Source organism: Natrix helvetica, assembly GCF_964273705.1.
Source record: "Natrix helvetica genome assembly, chromosome: 1".
Taxonomy (NCBI): Eukaryota; Metazoa; Chordata; class Lepidosauria; order Squamata; family Natricidae; genus Natrix; species Natrix helvetica.
The window spans coordinates 192,222,438-192,245,787 of NC_138548.1; the positions used below are offsets into that span (position 1 = coordinate 192,222,438).

A 23,350-nucleotide genomic window follows, 5' to 3' on the forward strand; every position below is an offset into this window, starting at 1 on the left:
TTTCATTTCTCCTTTCCTTTCCTTTTTCCTTTCCTTCTTTTCCATTTCCTTTCCTTTTTCCTTTCCTTCTTTTCCATTTCCTTTCCTTTGTCTTTTCCATTCCTTTCCTTTTCCTTATTTCCTTTTCCCTTTTTTCTTTTCCCTTCCCTTTCCCTCCCTTCTTCATCCTTTCCTTTCTACTTTCCCATTTCCTTTCCTTTTTCCTTTCCTTCTTTTCCATTTCCATGGCCATCATGGAGGGGGGGGGAATGAGACATGAGGGGGTGAAATGTGACACGAGGGGAGAAATGTGACATTGTGGGATTGACATAAAAAGGGTTGATGTGAAAAGGGGTGTGTGGACATAAAATTGCGGAATATCGTAATCTAGGAGCCAGCAAAATAAGTTAGTGGCCAGGTTCTGAGGTCAATATATAACATCCACAGATAAATAACAGTGTACCATCCTATGTATTTTCGGTTTTAAAAATGTGGCTCTCAAAATAAATTTCAATTGTGGTTTTGGCGAGATTTGGCTCAGTTGAAAAAAAAGGTTGCCCACCACTGGTATAGGTGGATGGAGGAAAGAAACAAGAATCAATGAAGGAATGTAACAAAACTTAAAAATAATAGTTATGGGTAAAATAAGAAAGTTAAGAATAGTGAAACCCAAATAAAACATAATTGAATGGGAAAAAATAATAAAAATAAAAATAAAAACTTAGTTAATTTTTGGTGATTAATAAGTAGAACATTGTAGCTGCTTATAGAATGTTTTTGTTTTTAAAATGTTTATTCGTTAACAGATAACCCATCATGACAATAATAATGAAATAATAACTCTAACTGGTAAAAACAATTTGGATATAAACTATAATATGGGACCTGGGGAAAAGATTTACTAATTTTATTAATATATTTTTTTTGTTTAGATTTTGTTATAAAGATGTAATCTCTCCTGGGTACTTATAACTTCTAGTAATAAATTTTTGTCTAGATTTATTATAATATAAATATAAATGATTCTAGACAAAAGCACGTTTAAACAAATATAGTTAAATGAGAATGATGGTATATTGATGGTATAAAGATTTTTGATTTAAAATGTACAATTCAATTTGAATGAAATATAAAGAATGATTGTAGTAACGCACGAAATTTATTTGTAACCAATCGACATGCTTTCTGGAAGATGTAATGAAGAATGTTTTTGTGTGTGTTTTTTGTTTAATTAAAACAATAAAATATTTAAAAAATTAAAAAAATTAAAATGCAGACACACACACACACACACACACACACACACACACACAAATAATGGTTATCTTTCTTTAATGACTGAATTGTTTGAGGGACTTTTTTTCTCCAGATGTTTCTATCCATCCAGTCTAGTCTGGCAGGATGGGCATACTCTGGGAATGCCAGCTAACGGAGCCAGGAGGTGTGCCTTTTCTGCCATAGCACCTGCCTTGTGGAACACCCTTCCTCCAGAGATCAGGGTGGCCAAGGCCCGAAGACCTGGTTATGTGGCCGGGTCTGAGCCCAAGTGTTTGAAAGGTCCTGTCTCCTGATTGTTTTAACATCCATGAATTGTAATATTTTCCTCAGCTGCTGTATGTATTTTAACTTTTATATTATAATGGAAATTTATTTTTAGTTGGTTTTATGATTGTTCACTGCCCAAAGTCACTTGTTGAATAAAAAATGAATAAATCAGTAAAAATTAATTGAGCTTTGTCCTGAGATTCACTATGCTTATTGCTGTAACTCTTAACTAGCAGCATCTTCCCTGAATCCAAATTGGATCTATTTCTTTCTCGATTCTGGCAAAACTGAGACATGAACTGGAACTTCTATATATTGCAAAGGCTGTGGTCTTCCAGTAACTTCTGACTCCTCCTTAGGATTATGAGGGAACAGCCAAGTGTGGTGCTGAGTGTGGCTCATACTGTGGCAGCCCGCATGTCTCCTTTTGTGCGTCAAATGGACTTCGCTATTGATTGGATGGCAGTAGAGGCTGGGCGAGCACTTTACAGGTAAGACAAAGGACCTTTTTCCTTGGCTCCATGATCTCCATTTAATGCCTTTCCTTTGCTAAAGAATCCCCCATTCAGTTAGAGGCACACTGTGCCATGATATTTGCACAGAAATAACTTGCTTCAAGGCAGACTTTACTGGTTATTAGAGAAGGAGACCAATTTAATAAATGATTCTTCCTTTTTCTCCAGGCAAGGTGACAAGTCTGACTGCACCTACATAGTGCTGAATGGGCGCTTGCGTTCTGTCATCCAGAAGGCCAATGGCAAGAAGGAACTGGTTGGGGAATATGGGCGTGGGGACCTCATTGGAGTGGTAAGTTCTAAGTACATTGAGCCCAAATATGAGTTACATAATTTTAAGAAGATTCATAGACATAGCATCAGATTCTTGTTCTAGACCAATTGTAGACCAGGTGGCTCTTGCTTAATAACTACTTGCTACTTGAATTTGCGATAGCACTGAATGAATGGCAGCTACTATTGGTTTTCAGAATTCTGGCCATGGTCACATGATTGCAGTCTGGGCATTCAGCAACCAGCCTGGATTTCCAATCATTGCAGTATCCCACAGTCTCGTGATCATGATTTGTGACTTTCCCTGCTGGCTAAGTCAATAGAGAAGCCAACAAGAATTTGGAAGTTGCAAACATATGAAACCTCCAGTGGAGGCATGGCAATCTGAATATCTCTCCACAAAAGTGGAGTCAATAATTGTAGCAATGATCAAAAAACAAGTGAATGGACGGTCTTTGGAACCTCTCTGAATATGGGAGGACAGGAGATCACCCACATGTGCTCTGGATGACTATTCCTCATAAGGAGACTCTAAAACGGCAGTTTTCATAATTTTAAGCATTGGGAGAGAAAGGGATTTGCCATCCTGCTTTTAAAGGATACTAGGTTTGCAAGTCTCACTATCTAAATATTTTTAGAAATTGCCTATTAACCATCTTAAACCTATTAAGATCTTTGGAGTGATAACTTCGGAAAGCTGCTGGATGAGTTTAGCTTCAGTTCTGAACAAAAGAAAATTAGTTATAAACTTAAGAAAGAATTTGAATTAAACAGCAAAAACACTAAATAAGATTTTTATCTAAGAAAATGATAAACAAATTAAAGAGTCCACATAAAATTGGAATACTAACTTTTATTGTTAAGATTTTGGAATTAACTATAGGTTCTTTTGGGAACCAGATATATTTTGGCTACCTTGGCCTTCCCAAAGTCAACAAAGATAAGTAAATTTATAATTTTAAAAACTGGACACTAAATTTTGGGGACTAAAATCTTGGAGAATTAAAGATTCTAAGCAGAAACAAAAAAATTATCAAGCTGTTTGTTAGTATCAGCTACAAAATGATGCAATATATCATAACATCATAATATTGTAATTATAATCCTTAATAAAAATTGTATATTTTGAAGCCATGATCATGTTAAATCCTCACTTAACCCAACCCTTGTGATTCTCACTTAACAATAGTAAGCAGAGACTTCTAGAAGTGCCGTTACAAGCATCATAGTCACATGGCATTGTGCTTTATGACCACAACACTTAGCAGTCGAACTTCCAGTCCCAATTGTTATTATTAAGTGAGGACTATGTATTCATACTTATAGAAGAGCATCTCACTAGATGTGGGGTGCTCTTTTTCATGTCGGAAGACTGATGATGTGATTTACCTGCTGTGACTCATTTCTTGTGATATAGGTAGAAGCTCTGACCCACCAAGTACGAGCTACTACTGTCCATGCTGTACGGGACACAGAGTTGGCAAAGTTACCAGAAGGGACTCTCAACAACATCAAAAGACGCTACCCTCAGGTGAAGGCTCAGGGTTCTCCCTATTTTCTATTTGAAGTAAGCTTTGCAGTCCTAGTGTACAACTCATTCCTGAATTTGCAAATGGTTCTGCAGATTTATTTCCATTCAGTTTGTAGGATGTGTGAATGCACATTGTACGTATAGGATCTCTGTGGCATAATATGTATATTTTGGACACACATGATCAGGTAGAGAAGCTTTATCAGTGTTCAGAAATATTGAGTGCAAAGGAAGATCGTAAAGCTTTATAGGCTATTGATCTGGAAATTGAATATGTAGGTAGCTGCTTCACTGCATTATTTGACTTGGCTCACCATGTGTTAATAATACAAATTATGGCACTGTTAATTTCTTATGCAAACTTTTTGGATAGCCCCAACAAAACAGCATATGTTGTAGGCGCCTAGTTTTTCAAAGTCAGTATGATCAAAACTAATCCAGAAGTGAGCCCTCATGTTGAGTTTTTCTTGTCTGCTGTGAACTGGCTCGATTGCATTATGAACAAACACTAACCTCCACAGTCATCATGTCTTCAAAAGATTTTCAAATGGAAATCATAACAGAAAATGCTGCTTTTCCACATTGTAGCAAACCATGCTATCTTTTAAACAAGGTAGATTCATTGCTGATAGTACGCTTTTTCTAGAAGGAGTTAGATATACTAGGACAGCGATGGCGAACCTTTTTTGGCTCGTATGCCATAAGCGGGGGGGAGCGCAGGGGGGCGTGCACGGTTGTGCCACACTCATAATGCAATGTGCACCCCCAGTGCGCATGCGCGCATGACAGCCACTCCCATTTTTTGCATGCTTTTTTGCCCTCCCCAGGCTCCAGAGGCTTTATTGGAGCCTGGGGAGGGTGAAAACAGCCTCCCCCGTAGGCCCTCCGGAGGCTTCAGGAACTTCCCTGAAGCCTCCTGCGCGCAAAAAAACAGCCCTACAAAATGACTTCCGGTTTGTCTGTTGGGTCGTTTTCTGTCCCCCGGAGCCTTCAAGAAAGCCTCCAGAAGGCCCCTGAAGGCTCTGGTGGGCTTAAACCGACCCTACGAGCAAACCGGAAGCCCGTTCCTGAACATTTGGTTTGCCCATAGGGCCATTTTTTTGCACTCCGGAAGCTTCATGCACGCTAGCCATCATGCACGCTGGCCAGGGGAACGCCTCGCATGCCCTGAAAAATGGCTCCATGTGCCGTAGGTTTGCCATCCCGGTACTAGGATATCTAGGGAAATACTTCAGGATATATATGTAGAATTGCATTTTAATAGAGAATGGAGGAACTTTTTTAGATGTGAATAGGGAAAAAATCATTTTAAGAAGGCTAGCATCTCATCGGCTGGATATTTCACAGACTCAGAAATCGTTGTTTATATGTATTACTGTCCAAATTCTGGGCTCTGGCATCCTCCAATCTTCTAATGCCTTATATAGGTTGTCACCCGCCTTATCCACCTACTGAGTCAGAAGATCCTGGGGAATCTGCAGCAGTTACGTGGCTCTTTCCCAGGTAAAAATATCTCACTTCAGGCTGTGTACCAACTTGTCATGTGGCCAGAAAACATCAGCGCTTGAAACAGCATCCTCATGTGACAGAAAGCTATGGAGTGTGGCTTCAAGTATCTAATGTTCCTTCCAGGTACTTCAGGTACTTGCGTTTCAATGATTATTGTATCTCTCATGTAGGTTCAGGTCTTGGCATGCCCTCCAGTTCAGAACTGACCAATCCAGCTAGTAATCTCTCAACAGTGGCAGTCCTTCCAGTGTATGATGAGGTACCCATGGCAGCCTTCACCTTGGAACTCAAACATGCTCTGAATGCAATTGGTGAGTTCTTGTTAGTGCTCTCTTTCTTTATGTTGCTTCATTCTGCTGCTTTTGTCATCATTATTCTTTTTCTTCACAGGCCCAACCCTGCTACTCACCAGTGACATTATCCGTGCTCGTCTTGGGGGATCAGCATTGGATAGGTGGGTTGGGAACACACATAAGCTTGTAAACAGGAACAGATACTGGAGCATGGAGATGAAATGTACTCTTTTCTCCCAGAGTATTTACTATCTGCCATATATTCTGTTTCAGCCATTCTATCTGTCCATGGTCTCCTGTAGGGAAATACACTGGCATATATTTCCACCAAAGCATCTAATGTGCATTGTCATAATGACAATCATATTGAAGATAAATGTAGATATAAATGTTGTGAGTGTCATTTATTCCCAAGGAAAAAGGTTGTGTCTTCAATTAAGATGATTTGAAACAAGCCAATCTTCATCTTTTTTAAAAATGGCTCATCATCAAGAAAAAGGAACAGGAAGTGGGGCTGACATTTCAGCGACATGACACATCTCCACTGGGCTCCAGGGAATCACGCCAAATTCGACCTGCTAGGACAGTGATGGCGAACCTTTTTGGCACTGAGTGCTGAAGGAAACAACACACGCTCGTCAGGACCACACTCCGGAAAAGCCGAACTGCTTGGTTCTAGTGCGCATGTGCACCCAATGATTAGCTGGCCCATGTGCAGGCTGGTTTTCAGCAGTGCCGTGCACGCAAAGAGATTGAGCTCCAGAAAAGCCAAAATTCTGGGTTCTCCGGAGTAGCTTGTGGGAGGGTTCAGGAATGGGTTATTATCACATCCAATCTGCCCAGAGACTGAATTAGAATTGAAGCCACACCACTCTACTTCCTCTGCCTGGCTCCAATTTAAACTCAGTGTCGGCCTGAGAGAGACCTTTTTTGGCTTGGCTCCTGAATTCCTTTCTATCCCGTTTCTCCACCTTCCAACCTCCTCTCCTCTAGTCTCCTTAGTTGCTTGTGCCTGGTGTAAGCTGGATCTTGCCAGCAAGTGAGGGACTGAACAAGACCACTGGGGCGCTCCATGAGTAGTAGGTGCAGCAACTCCATCACATCTGGGGGTTGCAGGGACCCTGCCGGTTGGAGGAAGCTTCCCACGGTCCCAGAGTGAGCCGAACCATGTGGAGGCGTTGGTATTTGGACCATAGAGCCATTTTGAAGTGTGGGCAACAGCTTGGTTGAAGACACATGTGGCGGGATGGCGAGGAACGGCAACTTGGTCAGGGTGTCGCAGGCAATCCAGGGCCACTGAGCACTGCTGAGGGCAGGAACTCTCTCACTGTACCCTCTTATTCCTTCCTCGGCATGTTTCAGGCTGTGGAGTCAGCGGCCGCCATTTTGGAAGCCACGTGCAGGCGAAACGCACATGGAGTTGCCAGAAGGATCTGATCTACTCAGCAGCTGGCTTCGGCCTATCAGGAGGTGGTGAGGCTGAACTTCGAGTGCTGCGCTCCATAAGTAAACCCGACCCATGGGGGTACTCAAGATGCCGGATGCCATGCAGCTGGGCGAAGCAACCTCACCTGTGTCCTCTGGGGTTCCTAGTCCGGAGAGGGACCTCCCTGGTCACTGAGGATCCAGCAATCTTCCAGGAGGATCCATTTGGCTGCTTGGCATCAGGTTCGGTTCCTATCCAGCATAGGTCAAGATTGCCCCCCCAAGCAGCTTGTGCTAGGCCGGATTTAAAACCACTAGTCCTTTTGCCATCCATTCCTGACCTTCCAGAAAGTTTCAAGCAATTAATTGCTCAGGCCATTTCTCAAGGCATTGTCTCTGGGCTGCACCAGAAAAATCCTCCCGCTAAGCAAATTCCTTCTAGGGGAATCCCACGGGGTCATCCAGACCAACCCGGAACTTCGGTTATTTGGGAACAAAGGGCCATTTCTCCATTGGTTGCTAGCGAAGGTTCCCTCTTAGAGGGAGAAGGACAGGGGGAGATTGATCTCTCGGATGATGAGGATGCTCTAGCACCTGACCCTCCTGCGTTCACAGGTCCAGGTCCAAGTGGCGGCTGGCATCTTCAGCATATGTTGGTGGGACCTTGTTCGGTGCTTTCCTGGAACCCATCTTGGTAGAGGACAAAAATAAGCGCAAGGTTCTTCACACAGCAGCCAGGCACTCTGACCAATGTCCTGCACCTTATTTCCGGAGGCCTTCCTACCGCCCTCCCAAGTAGGAGTTTCAGCAGCACAGGTACTCTTCCTCCAGATCTCCTAGGCAGGTGGATAGGCAATATCCCAGGGATAGGTCTAGATACCAGACACAGAGCAAGTAGCCCTTTCAAGGAAGGGGTGGCTGTTCCTTCTGCAGAGGTAAGTGATTCAGGATCGAATCACCCTATAGGCGTCCGCCTCTCCTTGTTTGCACATAGCTGGGATTCTATCACTTCAGACTCATGGATCCTTCAGACAATTAGATTTGGCTTGCGATTAGAGTTTCTCTCCCACCCTCCCAAACTTTTCAGGACCTTTTCTCCTTCCAGGAATAAGATCAAGCACCAGGTTATGAGGAAAGCTGTCCAGCATTTGCTGGACATCCGGGCAATTAAGCTTGTTCCGGAAGAGCAGAAAGGATCTGGTTTCTACTCTAACCTGTTTGTTGTCCCTAAGAGTTCAAGGGGGTGGAGGGCGATCTTCGATTTAAAACTTTTAAATTCTCACCTGGTATACCTAAAGTTCAAAATAGCATCCTTAAAATCCATTCTGGAGGGGATCAGGGAAGGAGATCAATTGGCCTCAATCGATCTTACAGAGGCCTACCTCCACCTTATGATCCTCCATGAGATAGGAAGTTCCTTAGGTTTTCCAATGGGGGACGGGTCCTTTACCAGTATAGAGCACTTCCGTTTGGACTTGCTTCAGCCCCTAGGACATTTACTAAGGTGCCGGCGGTTGTGGGCGGCCACCTCCACTTGACCCCAGTCTGTTTGCAGTGCTACCTGGACAATATTCTCGTTCAGGCAGCCAGGCCAACACAGACCAGAAGAGATCTTAGGCTTACAATTAGGACCCTTCAAAATCTGGGATTCTCGATTAATTTCAAGAGGAGTCATCTGGAGCCCACCACTAGACTGCGAGCTATCATTGATACCATGGGGAGTGAGATGTTCCTTTCTCCTGACCGTAGGGAAAGCTTAGTACAATTGATCAGATGCGTAGGGCACATTCTGTTCCCATAGTACTTTCTTTCCGGCTTCTGGGGAAATTAATTTCCTGCATTGTGATTATTCCACTGGCTCACCTTCACGTCAGACCACTGCAGTGGCTGCTACTTCCTCATCAGAGAAATGGGACCAGCAATGCCACATTCAAGATCCGCGTGCTGCCCCAGGTCCTTCTGTCCTTCCGCTGGTGGACATCCCCGGCCTTGCAAAAGGGTTTATTATTCAGGGAGCCGGTCCAGCTGGTCCTGACCATGGACGCAAGCTTCTTTGGATGGGGAGCGTTTTTGGACTCACAACTCACCCAAGGTCAGTGGACTCCTGCGGACTTGCGACACAACATAAATGGGCCCGAGCTCAGAGTTCTCCATCTGGCTCTTCGCCATTTCAAGGTGCAGGTCAGCGACCGGCATGTCCTCACGCTTACAGACAATGTGGACACCAAAGCGCACATCAACAAACTGGGTGGTACCAATCACTGACTATGGCACAAGGCATTGCGACTGAGGAAGAGCAGCACCTCCTGTCGCTCAAAGCAGAACACATTTTGGGCGTGGAGAATCATCAGGCCGACTGGCTCAGCACAGCCATAGTTTCCACGGCGAGTGGCAATTCCATCCCAGCATCTTCGATCAGATCTGTCAGAGGTTCGGTCAGCCGGCGGTGGACCTGTTTGCGACACCAACGAACGCACAAGTCCCCAGGTTCATCTCTCAATTTCTGTCTCAGGGGGCAGAGGACGGCAACGCGCTTTGCTGCAACTGGCTGGAGGAGCTCCTCTATGCCTTTCCTCCCCTTCCCCTCATCCCGGGGGTCCTACGGAAGATAGTGGTAGAAAGGGCAGAGGTGATCCTGATAGTCCTATATTGGCCTTGGAGGCCTTGGTTCGCAGATCTAGTAGGGCTGTCTGTGTCTTCCCATTGGAGGATCCTGTGGGAAGAAGTATTCTTGTGCCAGGGGGTCCTGGTCCATCTGGAGCTTCAGTGGCTCCAGTTGACTGCCTAGCACTTGTGCGGGAACAATTGAGGGCTGCTAACTTCTCAGCCTGAGTGATCAAGACCATAGAGGCCTCTAGGAGGCAATTCACCACGTGGATATATGGGCCACCTTTGTCACCTGGTGCCAGTCGGAGCAGATAGATCCTACGTCAGCTTCCGCTCCCCAAGTTCTCAAGTTCCTTCAGGATGGTTTAGAGAAAGTTCTTTCACATAGTACCAGCCATAGGCAGGTGGCTGCACTAGCTACCTTGCTTGGGGGTGAGGGACCTCATTCTTTGGCCCAACACCTGGTCATCAAAAAGTTCTTTAGGGGCGCTGCCAACATTAGACTCCCTGTAGTTCGTAGGTTCCCTACCTGGGATCTTCCTACAGTACTTCAGGCACTTACTGGGGCTCCATTTAAACTGTTGAGATCAGTAACTCTACAATTTCTAACTTTCTAGGTAGTTTTCCTGGTGGCATTTACCTCCACCAGACGCATCTCAGAGATCAGCATGTTATCCTCCAGAGCCGATCTGTGTGTCGTTCATGACAATAGAGTTGTCCTCGGGCTTGATCCCTGGTTCCTTCCAAAAGTTAATTCCCCCTTTCACAGCGCTCAGGAGGTAGTACTACCTGATTTTTGCCCAGCTCCCTCTAGGGAGAGAGAGTGATCTTGGCATCAGCTGGATGTTAGGAGGGCTCTGCGCATCTATTTGAAGCACACATCACCTATCAGGAGAATGGAAGCAATCTTTGTTTCCTTCCAGCCATCTACGTTAGGGGCTAGGGTTTCTCCCTCTACTATTAGTAGATGGATCAGGACAGCGATAGCCAGAGCTTATGAGGCTCAGCATCTTCCAGTGCCAGCAAGCATTACAGCGCATTCCACAAGGAGTGCTGCCACCTCGGTGGCCTCAATTGAGGATATTCATAGGGCTGCTACATGGGCATCCCCATCGCCCTTCATTAAGCATTACCAGTTGGAAGCATACACTTCAGCTGAGGCATCCTTTGGCAGAAGGGTGTTGCAATAGGCGTGCCAGCCAGCGGTCCCTACCAGTTTGGGTGTTCGGGGGCGTGCCAGCCAGCGGTCCCTACCACTTCTGCAACCCAGGCCCAATGTCCGCTACCTGTTCTCCCGGACTAGTCAGAACAGATAGGATTTCACCCCTGCTGTAAAATAAGCCTGGGTAAAAGGGGGACACAAAGAAGAAGGTGAAATTGTTTGTTTTCCACCCCCAAGAATAGCGGCAAGTAAACCTGAGACCTATCTATAGAACTGGAAAAAGAGAAAAGAGAACTTTTCAGAAAGAGAAGGACCCCCTGGCACAAGAATACTTTCCCTTCTTACAGTGCTGCCAGTGAGACTGGAATGAGACATTTTTATTTTGCCTTTCTTCCCTTACAGTATCCATGAATATCGACTCTCTGGCTGGCTGGCTCAGCAAGAGGACATTCATCGCATTGTTTTGTATCAGACTGATTACACCTTGACTCCTTGGACAGTGCGTTGCATCCGACAGGCTGACTGCATTCTCATTGTGGGCCTGGGGGACCAAGAGCCTACACTGGGTGAGGTAAAAGGTCCATCTTGACTAAAGTGAAACTTGGTCTAAGAAATACAATTGCTCTACTTGAGCAGGTAGATCAGTTTGCTTGAGTGGGCAGAGGGGTGTTTGTGAATGGTTTCCATTGTACAAATCCACATCCTCCTGCATAGAACTTTAAATGGATTTCAGTAGGATCAAAGAGCATTTTTATTAGTCTGTCAATATTGCTTTCTCTTGCTAATTGATTGTCTTCCCTGTTCAAATAATAGACTTGGTTTTTGGCTCTCTGTTGGATCTGGCTCCATAAGAAACATAAAGGTGTAATAACATAATCAGTCAAAGTCATTACGATGGTAATGAATGTGATTGACTTGACTTCTCCTTTCTCCTTCCACTCTCAGCTAGAACAGATGCTGGAGAATACAGCAGTGCGGGCCCTAAAGCAGCTTATCCTCCTGCACCGTGAAGATGGCCCCAGCCCTGCCCGCACAGTGGAGTGGCTCAACATGCGCAGCTGGTGTTCAGGGCACCTACACATTAAGTGCCCCCGCAGGGTTTTTTCTCGACGCAGTCCCAACAAACTGGTACCTCTATTCTGTTTGTTCACCATTGCATCTTGTTCTGTGCTCCCTCTTGTCTTAGTCAGGCCTGTCTTTTTTGCTTTGGTGGAGAAACTGGTAAGACTGAATAGCACTTTTCTTGAGGATGTTGATTCCCCTATAGCTTTTCTGAATAGTAAACTTTCTTTCTCTCAGGAACCCCTGAAACTATTCATCCTGAGTCAATATTTCATACTTCAGGTTTTTCCCCACTCCTTTCTTTGGTGTGCATCACTTTGAAGATAAAGAACAGCAAGTTGCTGCACAGGCTCTTTGGATCCCACTTCCAAGAGGGGTCCAAAGCCCAATTGACTTTCTCTTGTAGAGAGGAAAAGTTGATAAATGGGAACAGATGAATTTACACAACTTCCCCCGTGGGTTGGTTTTTTGTTTTTTGTTTAGCTGGTGAAAGCAGTCTTACTCCTTCTCTCCTTCTCCATCCTTTACTACAGAGAGAGATGTATGGGAAAGTCTTTGAAAAGAATGCAGATCGTCACAGTGACTTCTCCCGTCTGGCACGAGTCCTTACAGGCAATACCATTGCTCTGGTTCTGGGTGGCGGTGGAGCCAGGTAATATGCCCCAAAACATTAGGAAATGTTTGCTTGGCATCAAGAGGGCCAGGAGTACTTTCAGGGTAACAATGCATCAAAACTAGGGAATTAGCATCTCCCAAAGGCAAGAAAATGTGGCTCTCCCCCCACCCCATGGGCTAATTCTACTGGATCCCACTATTCTACCCATCTGGATTTAGAGAAGTTAGGAGGCTATACTCCTTAACATGGAAGCTTACACTTTTGACTAGCACTACTAGCCTATCTATGTTTACTACTACCACCATACTTTTTTAACCACTCTCACCTTTGGTTCCTCCCTGACATTAGAGGCATGAAAGATTCACCCTCGTTCTCATGACGTGGTGAGGACCACCATTGGGAGGCACATTTGCTTCAAGCATGTTCCTTCTCTTTCTCACAGGGGTTGTTCTCACATTGGAGTGATCAAAGCCATGGAGGAAGCTAGTCTCCCTATCGATCTAATTGGCGGCACCTCAATTGGCTCCTTCATAGGGGCCCTTTATGCAGAGGAGAGGAGTGCAGTGCGCACAAAGCAGCGTGCCAGAGAGTGGGCAAAGGTGAGCAAATATTCAAGCCTGGAAGGAAAGTAGGCAGGGAAATAGCAATGCTGAGATAAACAGCAAAGAGAGAAGCTATTGAAGCTATAGTCTTCTAAATACTTGGATGATTTGTATCCCAGTGATCTCACCTAAACTTCCTTCTGAATAGATGAGGGTATTTTGCACTGTTTGTTTACTAAAATACATGATCCCAACCTTTGGCAGCTGTGAGAAAAGGATCTGGGGTTCTTTATAGCAATTTCAGTCTGGAGTATGGTGAATAGGAAGAAATGTCACAGACTAGATAAAAGAAGTTAAATGGGCAGAGTAGCTGTCTTTGATTTTTTTTTTTGCCGACTTTGCCTCTCTAAGTGCCAGAAAGTCATAGATTATTTTAAAAGAGGGATTGTTTTATGCAGAAGTGTTTCAGTGCTGAGGGATGCAGGAAGTGTTATAAAATGCAACCTTATCATTTAGGGACCCAGAATTTTCAGCAGCTGTTTCCAGTGGGGGACAAGTGAAATAGAGGTAATGTTGATTGGAGGCCTAATGCATCCATGCACAGAAAATCACATTACCACGTTTCAGCTATTCAGCACTAAATTGCAATGCAGGATCACTGGATGCTCCACGTCCAACAGAAAGGGATTGTTCAGAATAAACCATGAATTTACCTGTTTTGGCTGAAGGATTCAGCATATTCAGCATGTTTTGGAGCTCCTGCAGAAGAAATGCACTATGATCCCCAGACTTTTTGAAGTCAAGCCAAATTTTTACAGCTGAAGGAAAGTAGATAAATAGTCCTTTTGCTTGAACATGTTAATCCAACATAGATTGAAATCAGTTTTTTAAAAATAAAAGTAGTTAACTATAATGTATGCAGATACGTCACACCCAGTACTCTCTAATCACCTCCCATTTCTGTTTTATACTTATTATAATGAATGCCCTTTCTCCTTTGCTGTGGCCTGCATTACATTTGTTCAGGTCATTTGGGGAGGAATTGCTTTCTCTCTAACCAAGATCGCTGTCTTTATTCTTCCCATGGTTCCCATAAAGGCCATGATGCAGTGGTCTTGGGTGGTTCCTGGCTTGTTTCCTGCCTTATGCCCTCATTTATCCTTTCTACAGAGTATGAATTCAGTGTTTGCGACTGTGCTGGATCTCACCTACCCCATCACCTCCATGTTTTCTGGCTCTGCCTTCAACACCAGTATTCACAAGGTGTTCCGGGATAAACAGATTGAGGTATCCTTTTCTCAGCAACACAAGAATGAGCTACAAAGTGCTGAAGGTCTTTTTCCTCTAAGACCACTCGCCGCACAAAATCCATCATATTGAAAGATTTTCCCCTAATAGCCATAGTACAGCTGTGTGAAAAAGTCCTGCTCGCTTTACAGTTTATGGTTTATGACATTTTTGGATAGGCCATTGATTTTATGATATTTTATGCTAACTGCTATGCAAATATTGTTATATTTAAATAAATACTGGTGGTTTTTAAGTGAAAAGCATAAGCTTTTTGCAATTTGGTGCTGTTTGGATGGGGATTGTGAATTTTCTTGCATGCTTACAATGACTATGAAAACAGATTAACTGATGCATACCCAGTGGCATACATGTTGCAATTACTAAGGCCGATGCTAGTGTTTTGTTAACATTTTTATTGTTTGTGGCCCTGAAAAGGACTGTTTAGGTAACCAAACATGGTTACTAATATGAAATTGGCCAGCCCTTATTGCTTATCACCAGGCAGCATCGCTTCGGCATAGACTATATAAGCCTTTGCAAGTGATCTTTGGTGACAGTGTGGTGCCAGGCTGCAATAATGGATTCAGTCAGCTCCTGCTTAGTCTTTGAATGCTTCTTGCTTATTTTGTAACCAATCTTGGCCCACAAGTTCTCAATTGGGTTCAAATCCAGGCTCTGAGCTGGCCAATCCAGGAGTCGAACACCATGCTTCTTCATCCACTGCTGGACGGACTTGGCTTGATGACAAGGAGCGTTGTCATCCTGGAAGTAAAAGTCCTTCCCTACAGGTTGATGAGCTGAAGGAAGCATGGTCTTTTCCAGGACTTCAACATACTGCTTGGAATTCATGATTCCCTGCACGATTTATATCCAACCAATACCAGAAGCAGCGATACAGCCCCAGATCATCATGTGCAATGGCTGCTTCTCACAATGAGTATCTGTGAGCGAGCCCTGCAGCCTTTGAGCCCTCTGGCATGCAGTCTGCGACGCACTGTGCTTGTGCACACTTTTACATTACATGTTTCACCCCAAATTCTTTTAATCTGTGGTGAGATTAGTTTCCTGTCAACCATCGAAATGCGTTGCAGAGCCCGATCTTGCCGTTTTGTTGGCTTTCTTGGTCTTCCAGAGTGGAGCCTGTCATCAACTGAACCAGTTGTTTGGTATTTTTCAACCACTCTGCTCACTGTGGTGCAATGGCATTTCACTCTCTTGGCTATTTCTGTACAGGAGTAGCCCTCTTCATGAAGCACAATGATGTGATGCCGCTGCTCAGTACTGGTGAAAACAAAGGCCTTCATCTTTGCCTGCAGCCAGAGCTAAATTAAATTTCTCGATGCTTTTCATGCCTATTTATAGTCAGAGAGTATGACAACATTGATTGGCTCATAGATTTAGCCTCTGTGCATTTTGATTGGTCAGCCAAAGCTCGCTGCTGATTGGCTACTTTCGATCCTAACATTCTCAAGTTGTGTTTGTTTTAGCACATACTCAAAACTTTAAAAAGACTTTGATTATATTAATGAAAAATATGCATCTCAATCCAACTACAGAAATTTTCATCAAAATACTAATTTTGTGTGGTTTCTTATGAGTGAAAAGTTGATTAAACATGTAAATACAGCTTAAAACTGAAAGTGTGCAGGACTTTTTCACACAGCTGTATTTGTTTCCAAAGGTGTTTACTTCCCTTTACTTACTGGGGAAAGTAAAATACCAGTGTTAATTTTGGTCCAGATTTTATTCCTGTGGTGGCCAGAACACACATAAATTAGGTCGCTTGCACAATTTCTTTTTTATTGATCAAATAAGTTGCAATAAACTGAAGAATTGGGGTTAATGGATTTGCACATATTCAGAGTACACTAAATTAGAAATAATTATAGCCTTTCTCCCTCTCACTTACTGTGACCTTCCGTGTGATTTTCATTCTTTTCCACTTTGTCAACTGAAGGATCTGTGGCTCCCATATTTTAATGTGACAACAGACATCACAGCTTCTGCCATGCGTGTGCATAAAGATGGTAAGTGTATCTTTCCTCCAGCACAGCAGTCATGACTGACTAGTAATTCAACATGCATTCCATCTCCAGTTTTCTCCTGAACTTCAGGAGGAGCCAGGGAAGCCAGAAGAAAGTGAATTACCAAATAACAGAGAACAGGGGGGCACCAAGTGCTCCCAAGGCCACAGGAGATCCAACCACATCTATTTGGGCCGCTGATTTTTTTAAGTTTCAGAAAGTGCAAGGCAAAATAGCCAGATGCAAAACAGATTTATGTCTCTACGTGAACCCTGAAGTGTCCTCCCAAAACAATACTGTCACTTTTGCAGCCTCATGCTGAGGAGAGTTGTGCCAGGTTGTTTGCTGGGAATTGCCTTATCTTCATGTCCAGCAATAATTTTTGCTGTCCGAAATGAATATTTCCATTTGAATAGATATTAGAACTCTCAAAGATCTTAGTAGGGCTTGCTTGGGACTGCACATGATTGAAGAACCCTTCATTAGAGGAAGGTTGCCTTTTTTCCGGCAGGTTTAGAGAACATTATGCCATCTGGGGAGGGGATAGGAATTTGCTTGAAGCCTATTTATAGATGTAGGAAATCTATAGTAGTGCTATTTGTCTATTAGAATGATCATTACTGTAGCTTCAGAAGACCATTTCTATCATCTTCCTCCAGGTGTAAATAGGGAGGGAGAACATTATGTGAGATCTATAGTTTGCTTGGGTACATCGTGATCTTAGCCTTAAGCCGAGTGGATTCCATTCTTTTGCTGAAAAGGCAAAATGGAGATTGGAAAAAACTCCTATAATCTATGGCTTCTTTGAACCATTTGCCATGTCTCTGTAATAATCTTGGCTAGCTTTGAACCTGCCTTTCCTTGGTAACATTGCTGCTGTTCACTAAACCCACTAACTATTCCACATTTGTTCTGTTCCTTTTATTTATTGGATAAGCCTTGGCTGCTGTGACAAATTTCTCAGCACTGCTTTTCTACAGAAACTGTGGGTTGCTAGTTATTCAAACACTCCTTATTTTGGGAGGAGGGAGGGGGATGAATCATTGCTAGCCAAACCTAATGAAAGAGTAGAATTTTAAATCAGCTTCAGAGATGGATGGATTGTATGTGGAGGGAGGTGGGAGGTTTTTGTGGCACCCTCCTGGCCTCCCCTGGCTGCAGCAAGCATCAGATCTCACCTGGAACATTGTTGGCAGCCATGCCCGCTTGCAGGGCAGGGAGAGGCTGTAACTGCCTGGCTCTCATCCTTCTCTTTCCCTTCCCTTCCTAACAGAGCTAACACTTTCTCTTCTTTCTCCAATAAGTAGGCAGAGTTGAGGTTGGCAAATTGTGAGGTGAGGGAAGGTCTATGCATGTAAGAAATCAGATCTTTCAGGTTAAAGTGCAGGAGCTTCAGTGCCAATGCTCTTCACCTGCAAATGTGAGGTCATTGAGGTGAAACACAGAATGGCCTACCTAGTTTCCATGAAAGGTATTTAAGTGAAAAACTGGTGTTTCTGGTGTCTTCCCTGTGGGGACAAGTGTGCTTTTCTTCTCATACTTGGTAGTCGGATAGCAAGCTAGGTCAAGCAGGTGCAGCTTTCAGTCTCTGGCAACATTTGGTTGTTGCAGCCTTCAAAAAATACTTAACTATCCTTACCTTCTTTTTTGCAAGTGAATTGTTGTGCTACTTGTGTCATATATAGTTCCCATTCCTTTCAATCAGCAGGACTTCTTAGGTTCCTCCTCTTATCATTCCTTTTTATCCAGGTAAGCCTCTATGACTATTTCATAGGCAGGGGCAATCTGACTTCCCTGTGATCAGAGAGTCCTGCCTCCTGTTTTGAAACATGGCTTCTTGTTGGATTGTAGAACCATTTCTCTTGACTTGTTTTTCTGTATTGTTCATGCTTGTGTTTCTGCATTATATGCTTGCCCATAAGAAGGAATTTTCCTCTTCTCCATAAAACTGGACTCCCTTGATTTGAGACTGTCGTAGTGAGTCCTGGTCTTTGAGTGCCTCGGGCCAATGGCTGGGAGCAACAAGAGAGAAAAATGACTTGTCATGAGCAAATTAATCCATGTGGTGTCAGAGTGCTGGGTCACAGGGACTGGGAACTGTTATCTAATTATGACTATGGAGTTATCCATGACAACTGTGGTTCTCATTAAACATTTAAAATGGTATATTCACCTACAAGAGATGAAAGAAAACATTAGTTGAAAGGGGAAAGCCAGAGTATTCTGACAAATGGGAATTTCAGTTGGGCAAGAAGATGGTGCTAAGTTGTTGTTGAGGAAAGCCTTCCAGAAATCCCCTTTTGTCCCAGTACATTTAGTCTTTCTGAAGCTTCTCTCATGATGTCACTTCCTGTCCTATGCTCCCTTCCTTTTCCTCCTCTCCCACCTCCCCTTTGATTGAATTTCCATCTTCATCCGGCAGGCAGCGTGTGGCGCTACATCCGGGCCAGTGCATCTTACACCCCCTATTTGCCTCCTCTCTGCGACCCCAAGGACAGTCACTTGCTTGTGGATGGCTGCTATGTTAACAATGTCCCAGGTCAGCATCGCATTTGCCTCACTACCTTGGCTGATGGACATTGGGGACGCAGGTGGGTCAGAGGGATGGAGGCAGTCAATAGACGTGGCTTCCTCCTTCTGAACCATTATCATCCTTCTTTTGCTAGGGCTAGGCATGATAAGCTTGGGGTAGCAAGCCTGGATTCTGCCCACAGCCAACAATTGCTCAGGCCAACAATTCTGCATGGCACAAGAAACTGGGTTGTCAGGTAGTACAGGCAAAGCATTGCCTTGCATGGCTCCCAGGTAGATTTGGAAGCTTAGTGGGCTACCTGGTCACATGTGGGCTCAGGATGTTGAATATGACATCTGCATATTGCTTGGCTGTTTGATAAAGTGCTGTGCAGAATTCTCCTGCCTGAGCAGCTGAGCTGGAGCTGGGCTGCACCTTTCTCCATCCCTCTCTGAAGGGTTCGTTGCTGCTCTGGATGTCTCTCTGTTCTTCTGATTGCATTTGTTCCCACATGGTTAGGCTCGCTGTGGCGGTATGTACGAGCTAGCATGACTCTTTCCGGGTACCTACCGCCACTCTGCGACCCCAAGGACGGCAATTTACTGATGGATGGCGGCTACATCAACAACCTTCCAGGCAAGTATTGGGCAGTCTTGGAGAGAGCAGGACAAGCATCTGCTGGAGGAGAAGGATGGCTTGTGAAGCCTGACTGGCCTGGGGTTGGCTTCCATTTTTTCCACCCTGAAGCTCTCTTATCCTCTGCTGTAAATGCCAAGCAAATATCTTGGTGAGAGAAGGAGGGGCGGGCTTAAGGAGCCAGTGAAATCCCAGTTTTCTATGAATTAAGGCATCAGCAATTGTGAGATCTAGTGCAGAAAGTTCTAGTCACTGCCAGCTTACCTTCTCAGATTTCATGCAAACTGCCTTTGTTGATGCTGGCATGAACTTTTTGCTTCTCCAGATGATAAAAATCCATAATGTTAAATACATCTGTGCCAAAAGAGGGCAAGAGTTTGGTAAGAAAGAATATATTGCACCTAGGATACTCCAAGTGAAACCTGCTATCCTCTCAAGGAATATAGGCTACATCTGGACTTCATTGCCTGCTGGTCTCTAACCTGGACCTGAAGCGGCCATATGGAGAAGAGAGACTTTTAAGGCTGTGTAGCAAGAGCCCATCTGGAACTCTCTAGCCACAAAGGAGGGGATTCTCAGACTTCCAGACCATGGTTATCCCAAAGGTGCTTTTTCAAGAGGCAACTGAATTTCTGGTTTTTCTCTGAAGACATTTCGCTTCTCATCTAAGAAGCTTCTTCAGCTCTGACTGGATGGTGGGGAATGGAGGGATTTATACTCCACACCCATTTGCACTACTCAGGTGACTCTGACAACACAGATAAACCTCCAGGTGGCCCCAATGATTCTCTAAAAGAATGCAAATGAAAAGCTGTCTGCAAGGAGTATATAAATCCTTCCATTCCCTACCATCCAGTCAGAGCTGAAGAAGCTTCTTGGATGAGAAGTGAAACGTCTTCAAAGAAAAGCAAGAATGTCCAGTTGCCTGTTGAAAAAAAACACCAGGCAGAGGGTGGGGGTGGGGGTGGGGGTCAAAGCTTCTCAAAATTGATTTTCACTGTTTGAAACACTGATAGTTTAAATAACAAATTTATATAAGAAAAGCAAAGTAGATACAAGAAAACCTAGATAAAATTCAACCCAAAAGTTTAAAAAGCATGAGCAATATTCTACCACCATCATCACCACCAGGGGTGGGTTTCAAAATTTTTTACTACCGGTTCTGTGGGTATGGCTTATTTTGTGGGCTTTGCTTGGCAAATTTATGTTTCAGATTGGAGATGGGAAATAAAATATGCTGTAAAACTTTTTTTTAAAAAGCCAAAGAAAGCAGCAACCCGAGCCTCACCGAGCTGAACGCAGGAAAGCTGGAGAGTCCGAAGAGTATGTGGTTTTGTGGTTTTGTTTGCTGCCTGTGAGCTCCGGGGGAGGGGAGCAGCAGGTGAACAAGCAAGCCAATAATCTGCTGCTGCTGAGCACCCTGCTCATGAGTAAACTTGCTCGCAGCCAACAGATTCTGGCATCTTCACTTGGCTACTCACCCCCCACCCACCCCCGGAGCTCACAGGCAGCAAACGAAACTGCCGCCTCCTGCCTCCGTGCATCGAGGAGGCTGGGAGGCTCAATCCCACTTAGGAGGCAGTGATTGCAAAGCCTTGGGGCTCCCTGAGCAGCCCATGCTGTTTACCTGTGTAGGCACTAGGAGGCAGTTGTGTGGATGCACGTGGTGAAGATGAGGTAGGGCGAGCATCAGAGCGAGCCATTTCGGGGGTGTACATGCACACGCCGGCCAGCTGCTCTCTTCCAGGTTCACGACCAGCTAGATGGCACACATGTGCATGCCAGAACCCAGAAGAGAGCAGTTGGCCAATAAGCATGCGCACCAGACTAGCTGGCTGGCACACATGCACATGACGGAACCTGGAAGAGCAGCTGGTGATGGTGTACATGCCCATTGAGAGGGCTCTGTGTGCCACCTCAGGCACATGTGCCAAAGGTTCACCATCACAGGGATAGGATCTCCTGCTTGGGCAGGTGGTTGACTAGAAGACCTCAAAGATCCATTTCAACTCTGTTCTGTATTCCTCTGGGAGTACAGAATTTGCATTTGGATATAGACTAGACCAGTGGTTCCCAAACTTTTTCAGTCCACCGCCCCCTTGGTGCTACAAACTGATCCTCAGTGCCCCCCACCCAGTGGTGGAATTCAAATTTTTTTACAACCGGTTCTGTGGGCATGGCTTGATGGGCGTGGCTGGGGGAGTCATGTGACTGGGTGGTTTGCATGAAGGAATAAAGATAGTAACAGTAAAATTCAAAACTGTAACAATTAATTGCACATTTATTCAAAATCCAATTTAAAAACCTTTGTAGTTAGTTAATTCAACAAAATTGTTGAACATGATCCAGTGATACCAGGTTTTCAAAGTCTGATAGTCATTATCAAGAACCTTAGTAACTAGTAACTTAGTAAACTTAGCAAAATTTAGTAACTACTTCACTGTTCAGTAAATTCTTAATGTGATGGATGAGCTTGATGAAGTGATACCAGTTTCCCAATGTCTGGTTTTAAGGCACTTAGCAGGAGTCTTAAATCACCACATTCAGTAATCTGGAGTCATTTTCTTTGCTTGGAGACCACACTGAAGCCATGTTCCACCAAATATGATGTTGGAAATGCAACAAGGAGCTTCTTAACCACTGTCCATAGTGCAGGATAGCGATCAGAAATTTCTTTCTGTAACTAAAACTCTTGGTACAATTTCTTGAACTTTGGCTTCAGCTCAATGTCACCAACATTTGTTTGAATTATTTGATGAGATTATTGCATGGTACCTAGGGATTACAAATATGGAAAGTGAGAATGGGAACATTTTAACAGATCTATATGTTCTTGGGTTATAATTTTCACTAAAGAACCATGGGGATGGAAAGGGAAATATAGACAATGGAGTCCAATCCCCCTCCTCAACAGTTTGGAAGCAAAGAATAACTCTAGCAAAATGTAGCCTGTTTTACCTCTTTGGGGAATCATTATTATTATTATTATTATTATTATTATTATTATTATTATTATTATTATTATTATTATTATTATTATTATTATTTATTTTTCCCAATACAACTCATGCAAAGGGTCATCCACAACTACATTACATTTTCCACACTCATATTTGTGATTCCTTATAACTTCTTTAAACTAAACATTTTTAGTACAAATCAACGCATTGACATATATATCACTAATGCAGTTTCCTATCTCTTCCATTGACATAATTAACACCTTATGTATTGAATACAAGTATAGGTTAAACATGAATTGAATAACATCTAATTGAAATGTATAAGCTGTGAATTTATTGTATAATCACAGGCAAACATTGCACTTATGCCTAAGTCCTCTATCCACGCACATTATAAGACAGATAAAACTATCTTAGCTGGCTGTTGTAAATATTACTCTGCTAATTCAACAAGAAATGCTACTGCATGGATTCTTAATGCAGAACACAACTAAAAGTGATTTTAGCAATTTTCTTTTCAAGTTAATTCAAAATGTATATCCAAATGTTCCTCTTATTTTTTCCCCAAGCACTAGGGAGGATTATATTCAAAACCAGACACTTTTGCTGTGTGTGTGTATGTGTGTTTACTTGCTTCTGGTCTCCAGAGTCAGAAGGGCCGGTTGGGACCCCCAGAGGTCATCTAGTCCCACCCCAGACAGCGCCTCCCCGCCCCACATTCCCCAGCCCTACTTCCTCTGGGACGGCTCCGGTGGGGGGGGAATGCAGAGCCCCTGTAGAGAGCCCCTGCTGCTCTCCCTCACCCTTCACTCTTACTCCCTCCCTCTCTTCGCAGGCCGAGCGGCCGCAGCGTTACTGGGACGGTG

The 23,350-nt window shown here is 43.9% G+C and overlaps 1 protein-coding gene across 4 annotated transcripts in view; it reads left to right on the forward strand.

The window, feature by feature from the left end:
* PNPLA6 (patatin like domain 6, lysophospholipase) overlaps positions 1 to 23,350 on the forward strand; it is a 119,763-nt gene that overhangs the window by 77,192 nt on the left and 19,221 nt on the right. For 2 of the 4 annotated variants that reach the window (XM_081966134.1, XM_081966136.1), the window contains exons 17-30: positions 1,884 to 2,015; positions 2,208 to 2,331; positions 3,730 to 3,843; positions 5,271 to 5,346; positions 5,523 to 5,663; positions 5,743 to 5,806; positions 11,242 to 11,410; positions 11,785 to 11,967; positions 12,435 to 12,553; positions 12,960 to 13,116; positions 14,230 to 14,346; positions 16,307 to 16,376; positions 18,796 to 18,912; positions 19,405 to 19,521. In XM_081966134.1, the coding sequence (XP_081822260.1) occupies positions 1,884 to 2,015; positions 2,208 to 2,331; positions 3,730 to 3,843; positions 5,271 to 5,346; positions 5,523 to 5,663; positions 5,743 to 5,806; positions 11,242 to 11,410; positions 11,785 to 11,967; positions 12,435 to 12,553; positions 12,960 to 13,116; positions 14,230 to 14,346; positions 16,307 to 16,376; positions 18,796 to 18,912; positions 19,405 to 19,521 (1,700 nt within the window). The remainder of the gene's footprint in view (positions 1 to 1,883; positions 2,016 to 2,207; positions 2,332 to 3,729; positions 3,844 to 5,270; positions 5,347 to 5,522; positions 5,664 to 5,742; positions 5,807 to 11,241; positions 11,411 to 11,784; positions 11,968 to 12,434; positions 12,554 to 12,959; positions 13,117 to 14,229; positions 14,347 to 16,306; positions 16,377 to 18,795; positions 18,913 to 19,404; positions 19,522 to 23,350) is intronic. The other 2 variants (XM_081966135.1, XM_081966137.1) reach the window with 2 other exon arrangements.